Source organism: Phalacrocorax carbo, chromosome 25 (genome assembly GCF_963921805.1).
Source record: "Phalacrocorax carbo chromosome 25, bPhaCar2.1, whole genome shotgun sequence".
Lineage (NCBI taxonomy): Eukaryota > Metazoa > Chordata > Aves > Suliformes > Phalacrocoracidae > Phalacrocorax > Phalacrocorax carbo.
The window spans coordinates 1022080-1032378 of record NC_087537.1 but is presented as its reverse complement, the minus strand read 5'-3'; the positions used below and the strand labels follow the sequence as shown (position 1 = coordinate 1032378).

The 10299-nt window shown below is 57.5% G+C and overlaps 1 protein-coding gene across 2 annotated transcripts; it reads left to right on the top strand.

Moving 5' to 3' along the window:
• The first annotated feature begins 147 nt into the window (after positions 1-147).
• On the top strand, positions 148-6661 carry CNP (2',3'-cyclic nucleotide 3' phosphodiesterase). Of its 2 annotated transcripts, none has more exons than XM_064473072.1 (4): positions 148-309; positions 2290-2959; positions 3534-3676; positions 4229-6661. In XM_064473072.1, exons 1-4 carry the CDS (start codon positions 307-309, stop codon positions 4679-4681), a joined length of 1269 nt encoding a protein of 422 aa, XP_064329142.1. In that variant the 5' UTR covers positions 148-306; the 3' UTR covers positions 4682-6661. The 2 variants fall into 2 exon arrangements, with proteins under 2 accessions (XP_064329142.1, XP_064329143.1); XM_064473073.1 differs by lacking the exon at positions 148-309 and adding an exon at positions 1898-1919.
• The last annotated feature ends 3638 nt before the right edge of the window (positions 6662-10299 follow it).

Here is a 10299-nt window from a genome sequence, read left to right as displayed (position 1 = left end):
CCCCCGGGCCCGCCCCGCCCCCGGGCCCGCCCCGCCCCCGGGCCCGCCCCGCCCCCGGGCCCGCCCCGCCCCCGGGCCCGCCCCGCCCCCGGGCCCGCCCCGCCCCCGGGCCCGCGCCCCCCGATGCCCCCGTTCCCGCCCCGTCCCGGGGCCCCCCCCCGTTCCCCCCGTTCCCGCCCCGTCCCGGGCCCCCCCGTCACCCCGGACCGGCCCTATGAAAAGGGCCGCGGCCGCGCCCGCCCCAGAGCCGCTTCCCCGCCGCGCCGCTCCGCACCGGCGGCCGCCCCGGAGCCGCTGCCCCTCACCATGGTAAGGGGGCGCTGGGGCCGCCGCCCCTCCCGGGAGCGGGTGTCCGTCCCGGGAGGGTGGGGGGGGGGGAGGGGGGGGGAGCGGGAGCGCCCGGCAGCGCCGCCGCCGCCGCGACGCAAATGCGGGGGGACCCCGGGAGGGTCCCTGGCCCCGGGGTCCGCACGGACCGGGCACGGCAGCGGCTCCGTCGCGGGGGTCCCGGGGCAGGACCTCCCTCGGTGGCGCCCGGAGGGAGGCCGGAGCATCGCCCCGACCCGTCCCGCGGGGACAAGCGGGGGCTTTGTGGGGGCGGCGGGGCGGGCCGGGGGCTCAATGGGGGATTGTCCGCCGGGAGCCCCGCGCCCGCTCTCTGCGGGGCCATTGTCCGGCCCGGCCCGGCCCGTGAAGGCGACTATTATCCTCCGAGCTGGCCGCGAAACAATGGGGCCGGAGGGTGTTTTCTATTATTGTTCTTTTGTTTGCACGTTTGAAAAGCGGCCTCAGCGCCTGCGCTCGCCAGCAGCTGCCTCCGGCGGGCCTGGCGGCGGCTCGCAGCCTCCGCTCCCCGGGGCGGTGACGCGGCGCCCCGCATCCCCGGGGAAGCCGACGCAGGGGTCCGGGAGAGCCGCCTGGTCCTCGCTCGCCCCACGGGCCCGTCCGTTCCCGCGGCAGGAGCTCGGCTCCGGTCACGCCGGGCTCGGGGCTGGCCGTCCCGCACCGCAGCCGACCCCAGGGCAGGCACCGCTCGCTCCCGCCCGCCGAAGCGGTGCGGGGGTCCTGCTCCTGGGCCGCGGGTGCTTTGGAACCAAAACCCACCTCCAGGTTCTGGAATAAGGGATAGAAAAGTTAATCAACTGAAGAGCTGTTTTTAAACAACGTCTTCACCCTGCAAACAGGAAAGCCGTGTTTTTCTGCCGTGGGCCTAGCATTTATGTCACGTGTAAAGCCCCTCGATGTTTGCAGCAAAGGCAAAGCTTCCTCCAGCAGTGCCGGGCTGGAGAGCAGGTGCTGCTCCCCAGGAGAGCTCGCACATTGGCCCCAAAACCAGCCCTGCCCCATTGATGCGACTGAAAACTCGCACAGTTGGTGAAATCCCTCATTTCCTTCCAGTCCCGTGTTTTCCCAGGCCATGCTGGGCGTTAACCTGGGATGGGCGTTAATCTGGGATTCCCGTTACCGGAGCTGCTGGCAGGAGGGGCGGGAGAGCCTGCGCCAGCTCCCCAGCAGCGCTTTTCCGGGCTCTTGCGGCTGCCAAGCGCTCAGAGGGCTGGTTTCACTTTCGTGTTCAGCTCAGCAGCTGCTGGGAGGGGGCTTGTCTTTACTGGAAGCCACTTCAGTTGCGCCTCATCACAAGCGGAGCCCGAATTCCCTCCTCCGAGGCGTGCGGGGTGCTGACGTTCAGTTCAGCATAAAGAAACGGCAGCTCTTAACGCGAGAGACAGCATCCTCGCGGACTTCGCTCCGAAACAGCCTCTCCTAGGGGACGGAGGAGCCCTGAGCGGACTTCAATCCCTTCGCAGCCTCCTCTTTTGTTCAGAGGCGGCGACGTTTGCAGCAGCCATCACAACCTGCTGGGACTTTCGCTTCCTTCGTTCAGGAGGCCGCGGCCTCCTCATCGCGCAGCCACAGCTGTAAGCAGTCAGAAAAAAATCTTAACCACTTGGAGGGCTCTGCCCGGGCGGTAGCTTTGTGGCAGCTCGTGGTGCCTGTGGGGCTGCAGCTGCCGCCACGTGACGGGGAAAACTTCCCCTTCCTGGTCAGGCAGGACCTGCCGAGGCCGGAGACGGAGCCGCAGCTTCAGCTCCTCGGGTCGGAGGGACGGTGCCGGGGCGGCGGGACGGGGCCCGGGGCCCTGCGGTTAGGGGACGGGGGGGGGCGCGGTGTCCTCTGCGCACCCCCCTCCTCCCGGCCAAGGTTCCCAACGGCGCCCGCTTGTGCAGCGGGAACACGCGGGCTCTTGGGGTTGCGAGCCTGCAAAACGTTTTTCTTCTTGCATTTCAGAACAGAGGCTTCTCAAAGAAGAGTCACACGTTCCTGCCTAAAATATTTAGAAAAATGTCTACTCAATCAGCGAAAGAAAGACCCGAAAGCTTGCAGTTCCCGTTCCTCGACGATGAAGATACCATCTCCACGGTCAAAGAATCGAAAACCTTTTTTATTTTAAGAGGCCTCCCTGGCAGCGGGAAGTCCACGCTTGCCCAGGCTATCCAAGAGAGGTATAAAGATGCCTGCAAGGTCATCTCTGTTGATAACTACAAAATTACGCCGTTGGTAAGAAGCACCATCCCTGACGAGTATTCCAAGGTGGATGAGGCTCTAGTTGACTATTGCAAACGAGACATCAGCGTTATCGTTTTGGATGACACTCACCACGAGAGGGAACGACTGGACCAACTCTTTGATATCGCTGACAAATACCGGTACAAAGTCATCTTCGCCGAGCCCAAAACCCAGTGGCGAATGGATTGCTTGCAGCTGAAGGAAAAGAATCAATGGAAACTGTCAGTGGAAGACCTGAAGAAGATGAAGCCGAGCTTGGAGAAGGAGTTCCTACCCATGTATTTTGGGTGGTTTTTGAGCAAAAGAAGTTCAGAGGTCCTGAGGAAGGCTGGCCAGGCCTTCTTAGATGAGCTTGGAAGTCTCAAAGCCTTCAAAAAGGAGAGTAAATACTGTATGTATAGAAGCATCTTACCGAGTTCTCCCTTTGCTGGCCAAGTGTTAATGCTCAGCAAACGGACCAAGTTTGGTCAGCTTCTGAAGTGACTTTCTAGTTAAAGTTAGCAACAAGAAAAACTGCTTAATGATAGTAATCTGTCTCCCAGAGTTGACAAAGTCGCTGTTGTAAGTAAAAATAGACAAAACCGTCCTTCCTCAGAAGTGTATTCAGCTGTGACCCCGCAGGGAGCGGGGTTCGGAGGGCAGCAGCGTTACCCCGGGTGGCCGGGCGGCCCCTGGCTGCTGCGATGACTCAGAGAGAAAAGGGAAGGACGGAACAACCGTGTCCCTTAAGGGACTCGTACAACAGCAAGGTTAAGACGAGCCACGATGATGCGCGGAGGCGTCCATTTTCTAGTTACAGCCGCTGTTGGCCCAGGTGGGAGGAGGGGTTTTACTGACCCGTCTAGCCCTTCTCGGCAGTAAGAAAGATGAAACATGAGGGACGGGTTGGTGAAGAAGGCTGAGGTGGGGCTTGACCTCGTGGGCGATTGTTTTTTGATAGTAATATTGTTTACCTGTGTTTGCAGTTGCTTCCGCTATTGAGGATCCCAAAATAAAAACAGATCTCACCAGCTACTTTGTGAAGAGGCCGCCCGGGGTCTTACACTGCACCACAAAATACACCGATTTTGGAAAAGCAGCTGGAGCTGAGGAATACGCGCAGCAAGAAGTGAGTACCGGGGCTCCGACTCCTCCCCGCGGCCCCAGCCTCCCTCCCCCTTCCCCGCAGGGGCTCCACAAGCCCCTTGGGCTGGGCTGGGGCCGCGGCTTTGCTTTGGGCCGAGAGGGACAGTCAGTACGTCCACGTGGCCTGCGCAGCTCGTAATCGTGGGAGAGGCGGTGACAATTTCCCGTTAGTTCCCACACAAAGTACCCCAGCCCCAGCCCCCCGACTTCCAGCATCCTCTCCAAAGCTTGATTTGACCGATGATAAATTCAGGTATTTGCACTTCCAGCTAAATTATTTCAAAAACAGATGAGCCCAACTTAAAAACAGGTATCTGTGAAGGGAAAAGATGTAGCCAGCTCCAAACTCACGGAGCAGGAACTTCAGGCCACGATCATCTGGTTGCACGCAGTGGCTCAAATATGTCAAAGCAAGAGCTGCCCTGGTCAGCCAAGGCCGAGCTTGCGGCCAGCGAAGGCAACCTGGCTGCTGTAAACCCCACCTGGCCGCAGGCAGTTAAAGCTGTGCTCTGGACTTGTCTCCCTCTCCTCCCAGGCTGTGAGGGCTTCCTACGGCAAAGGCTTCACCCTGTCCATTTCTGCTCTGTTCATCACAACAAAAACTGCTGGTGCTCGTGTAGAGCTGAGCGAACAGCAGCTGCCGCTGTGGCCTGCGGACGCCGACAAGATCCTGCCCACCGACAGCCTCCCGAAAGGCAGCCGGGCTCACATCACCCTCGGCTGCGCCAACGGCATCGAAGCAGTCCAGACCGGGCTCGATCTGCTGGAGTTTGTGAAACTGGAGAAGGCAGGGAACAAAGGGGATGAAGTGGGGGAAACTGGAGGAGGGAAACTGCTGTATTTTGATAACGGTATGTGGATGCTCATCCTTTCTAAAAAGATCGATGTGAAGGCAGTATTCTCGGGTTACTATGGGAAAGGAAAGCTCGTGCCAACGCAGAGCAGCAACAAGCGGGGCTCTGCCTTTAGTTCCTGCACCATCATCTAGGAGCAGGGGCCGGGTAGCTTGTTTGTTTTTAGGCGAGTAACTCCTGTAACCTTTAAAAGTGTAAAGAGAAATAATTCTACCTTTACTAAAGTAAGCCCTTTGCCAGCCCCAGTGTGACGCCTCCCCGGGGCGAGAGTTTATTGGCCTCAGAACAAGGAAGGAAACAAGCAGCTCTTGACTGACAGAGGAAAACTGTCCCAGAACTGACGCTCGGCAGCACGTCGGTAACTGACGTGTTTTAAAGGAAGAGTTTTGGAGAGAATAGCCCTGGTGTTCTGCTTGCTTTCTTCCTCGAAGAAAGATCTCCTACGGTCTTTTAGAGCATCCCTACGAACCACAATCGTTAGATCGTGACGCGTCAGCGCTCTAAGCGGTGCCAGACCAAAGCCTGCACGGAGCCGGGCTGAAGCCAAGCGACAGGAACTGCGTAATGCCTCTCCCTTCTCCCGCGGGACTGACACAGGTCATGCTGGTACCTGAATTACTGGGTGAAAACCAGCAAGACCCAAGCGTGGGTCGCTTCTGCCAAGCGTGGCCGTTACTAATGGCTTGTCCCGTCCGAAGAGCCCCTGCAGGGGCAGCAGGGCGCCGAGCAGCCCCGCGGCCGCCAGCCCTGCTCTCCCCCAGTTCGCGGTCGCTGTTCGCACGTGACGGGCTCCCTCGCTGCAGGGGAGGGACGCGCTGGAAGCACGAGGCCAGGCGGTGCCTGAAAGAGCTATCGCGGATTTAAAAAAAAAAAAAAAATTAAAAAAAAAATCACAGAAGCAAGTGAAGCACGAGGAGAGGCATTCAGTTCCTGTAGCAGGGCTCAGCCGTGTCGGTGGGCTGGACCAAGCACCGCCCAGCGTCCTTGGCCTGTAGGGAACAATCCTGCCTTGGCAGGGAGTGGAAGAGATGAACTAATGTCTTTTCCATCTTATTTTATAGAAACTAAAATCATGTCTGAAGTATAGAACCGTACTTCATGCAAGATTTTACTACTTTTCTCTAATGCACTTGAATGTTAAAAGTTAGGATGGCAGTAACATGTAATTTAGGAAGTAAGCGGAGGTATCGTAACTGCGTAACTTAAGTCTGCTCAAACCTAAACCATCGGCTGGAAAAAAAAGTTAATGATGGAGCACTTCTGTTATTAAGTCTGTTTTATTGAAACTTAGGTCCTTGCTCTTAGCCAGACGGCCCGCCAGCGCGCGGCCACGGCCCTACCGTAACCCAAAGCTCAACTAACGGATCCAGGTCGGGACAACACTTTAAACTCATGCTATGGCTCAGTGTTTGGTGAACTGTGTAGCGGAATTAATCCCGTATTAACGTATGTAAATACTTACTGTGTTTGTCAAGCGTCTGCCGGGCTCGTATCTGTAAAGGGGCTGGTGTGTGGGCGCAGCTCGCCTGTACTGGGCGTGCAGCAAAACCACCGCTCGCGACGCCCAGCGCTGCCTGGGCGAGAAGCGTTTCTCTGGATGCTTGAAACAAAAACAAGGAGGGCCTTGGGGCTAACCTGGTGAGCGCTCTGCAAGCTTACCAACACAGCAAAGTACTTCCTGCTGTTACAAAGAGATGGCTGACAGTAAATTCTCGTTATAACATTAAAAAAATTTATATATATACACACACACCCCCCATGGCAGCTGCAGTCCTCCCCTACCTTCAGCAGAGAAACCCTTGCTAGCTTCTGCGCCGGCGGAGGGCGAGTGCCCGACGGTCACCTTGGGCCTTTCCCAACAGAAATCTCAGCGGGTTTGTTCCAGCGAGGCTTTAAGGGCGGCGCCCGTGGGAGCGCAGGAGCGCGCCGCCCCCTCCCCCTCCCGTGCCCCGGACCATCCCGGTGCCCCAGCTCCCATCCAGCACTGGGACGCGCAGCTGGAACGTCTTGTTTATTTGCCTGTTCAAGAACAACAGTGAGACTGTCGTCATTTAAGTTTTTATTAGTTTGTACATCATATACAGTTTATAATAAAGTAAACCAGTTGCATATGGTTTTGCTTCAGTCTGATATTCTTCATATAAACACATCATTATGAATTATGCCTAATGAAGTAAACAACAAATATTCACATTTTTACCATTCACATCCTAGAAAGGTAAGGGTCCAAAGAGGGACAGTGTTCATACCGACGCGAAGCCCGGCTTGGAGAGGACGACGTGTTTGGCAAAGCGATGGGGACAGCGATTGCTCCATGCAACGCGCCTTTCCTCCCACGGGAAAGGGTAAGATATTTACACTGAGGTAAACATTCAGAGTTTTGATTCAGATAAATACTGCAGCACAGGGCCCGGCCTCCTCTCCAAGCTGGCTTCGCGTCGGCGTCGGCTTTGTCCTGACTACTCCTTAACGTCGCTACAACAAAGCAGACACGCATGCAGTGAAGGTGCTCGGCCGCCGTTTCGCGCTCGACCCCTCCAACGTCGCTTCACGCGATTTTCTCTTCCGAAGCACGAGCTGTTCAGTGAAAGCAGGGAGGAAGACGGGGTAACCGACACGAGGTTGGCTGCACTGGGGCACCCCAGCTCTCCCAACAGGCCCCTGGAGCCACCCCGGTCGCGCCGGAGCTCTCCAGCTCGGTAACGCCGCGTTGCAGACCGCGCCTCACCTCGGCACCCCGCTCGCATCACACCAGAGCGTTCCTTCCGAGGGCAGATCCACGCTAGAGTGAGAGGCCGCCTAGCACGACTCAAAGACGACGGGATAATCCTGTCCCTGACTCTGCAGGAGCGGGGAAGGCCGAAGCATCACGCACCGTCGCAGAGCCGGGTCCTGCTGCCCCGGCAGGCAGCGGCAATGGGGGCACCTCCAGGAGACAGTACGGCTGCGTGAGCGGCCTCCGGGGGAGCGGAGGGTCACGGCGGCGCCGGGGTCCGAGCCTGCCGCCTTCGAGCCCAGCCGCGCCGGGGCTCAGCCCTGCCCGCAGGGGCGCGGGCAGCTGCGCCACGCCAGCCGTCCTTTCTCCCTCGGGAAGGGGAGGGGAGGGTTCAAGGCACAAATTTAAACGGGATGCAACCCATCCGCTTTGAAGATAAGTGACTATCTTTAGCTATTACTGAAACTGAGGAAGTAATTTCGAAAGAACGGCAAACCACCGCGTGGTCCAAACGCTTTGGTCATTCAGTCGGCCGGAGAGCGGTTGGGCCGAGCGCGGCCCCCGGCGCTCGCGGGAGCCGAGCCGGCTTCTGCCTCGGAAGCGGACCAACAGCTCCGCAGCTCTCCCTCGGTATCCCTGTCAGACACAAACGCCGAGGGACTCCCAATATTCCATGGATAATAATACTGTTGTCCCTAAATTATTTTTTTTTTCCCTCTCTCCTTTTTTTCAGTTTGCATGAACGTATTTACAAAACAGTCAGAAGCCTTTAGCACTAAGGATCCGGCTTTGCGGCAACACTCCCAAGTTCACAAACAAAAGCACGTACGTCCCCGCGTAGCACGTGTAGCCGACACAACAGAGAGCCTGTCGAAGAGGGCAGCCAGAAGCATCGTAATGGTCTTTACAGCCATTTCAAGTCCAGGTTCAGTGTATCTGGAAAGGACCCTCGATACTCCCCCACAAAAGGTGGGGCTGACGCAGCATCAGATTGGTAAAGAAAAATCCACACAAGAAAAAACACACCAGGCGTTGTGGTCGAGAGGCCAGACCATCGCACATGCAAGTATCTCCCACACGCTGACGTTACTGACGCACATTTTCATTTTTAAAGCATGAAATTGCTTCCATTTTAATTTGAAACTATCCCTAGAGCAGCTCAGACACCACAAGTATCATGATTAGGGAAAAAAAGCCGTAATAGTCGAACAGTTCCTTATCTCCTTGCAGACGCTGCAGAGCCACGGCAAGAGCCGCACCTGGCGCGCTTGCTCTGCCGAGCGCCACGCGCCCCACGCGCGCACGATTCTTCCTGTAGTTCGCGACCCTCACGCAGGAAGCCGACAGCCCTCCGTCGGTGACCGAGCCGGTCGACAGCAACCACTTCCATCACGTCTGCTAAAGGATCCCTCCCTCACACGCCGGCCCGGCCGCCTCTGGGTGCCTCGGGTCAGCGGGAGCTCCCGCGGCAGCGCCGGCTCCCCTTCGGAGACGCCGCGCAGGAGCTGGCGGCACGAAGGGCGACGCGCACCCTGCGGCAAAAGCTGCTCGGCGCCTCCGTTTCGGGCTGTTCACCAGGCAGACCCGGGCACGGGGGACTCTGCACGCGGGACCCGTCTGGGGGCAGGTTCGGGTGTGCTTCAGGGTTAAGCACTAAGGCTCCTGCTGCTACACCAAAAAAATAAGCCTTTCAGTAACTGCCAAGCCCGACTTGCAGAAAGACAACCCTTCTCACTAGAGGGAAGGGCTTTACCACCGGTTTCTTAAACCTGCCGGGTTCACGTAGTGGCCTACGGCCGTACCCAGGGGAACAGCCCCCTCCTCAACAAGGCTCCGACACACGTAGGTCCCCCCGTGCCTGTGCTTCAAGGGCAGCCCCTCCAGCAGCCGCCTCCGGTCGCCCTCATTAGCTCTAATTCACTCTAGAAAAAGCACAGGCACGATACCCCTTTAAGATGCTCGTTCGTTATCTCTGCGGCAAACTCCTACGCCTGGTAGCTCCCGTGGAGCCCAAGGAAGGCAGGGAGGTCTGCGGAGCGGTGGCAGCCGGAAAGCGGGCACGAGGGTTCCCTGCGGCTACGTACCACGCACAGCCCGCGAGCACCGCTCCGAACCACCCGCGCCTAAGCGGATTCCTCTGACCGAAACGGAGTCCCGCGTCCCCGGGCCGTGCCCGGACGCGGCGGAGGCCACAGCGCCCCGTGCCGAAGGGAGCACGCGTTCGCCCTCACCTCGAATCACATAATAACGCTCCTTAGGAAAGTCTCGGCACTCACCATATTAATATTTAACTACATTAAATCATGCATTCACGTACAGTTTTATAAATATCTGCTGTTTACATTTTTCCCTCTCAGAAGAGAAGCCATTCCACTTCCATCGTCCACGGAATGGTCTCGTTCAGCTTGGAGAGAAGGAAGCCTGTCGTACGTACCTGGGGGGAGGGGGAAGTAGTAATAAAGACCACTGACAAATGCGGGACGCGTCTCTGCACGGCGATGAAAGTCTGAGGAAAGTCCAAACCGTAGATTCAATGCACGTGGGACAAGACGTGATGGATCCAGAACGCCACGCTAACACGAGTCCTGTGAGCTCTGGTTTACACGCGCCACGAGAACTGGAGAAGCGTCAGTATGCACAGCCCGGTACTTCGATGCCTCGGGTATTCACCGTTTCAGAGTCTGACGGACGCCGGGAGCTTATTTTGCTTTCAGCGCAATCCGGGTAAGTCCATCACGTTACACTGGTGCAAAGAAGTCGTTAGAATGAATGTTGTAGAGTCTATTTTTGGAAATATTACTCAACATTGGCTCATTTTAAAAGCTGAATCTCGAGTGAGTTAAAAAGTACTTTTTATTCTGCAGTACTAGAATTTAAGCCCTTAAATCTTCCCTCTACGAACGCAGATTGTCAAAAATCCTGCCAAAACACCACCACAGGGGCGAGCACCCGGCGGCGGCAGCACCACGACACTATTGCAACGGCTGGAAATGAGGTTTAACTCGCATCGCGGTCCAGCAACTCTGTCCCACTGAG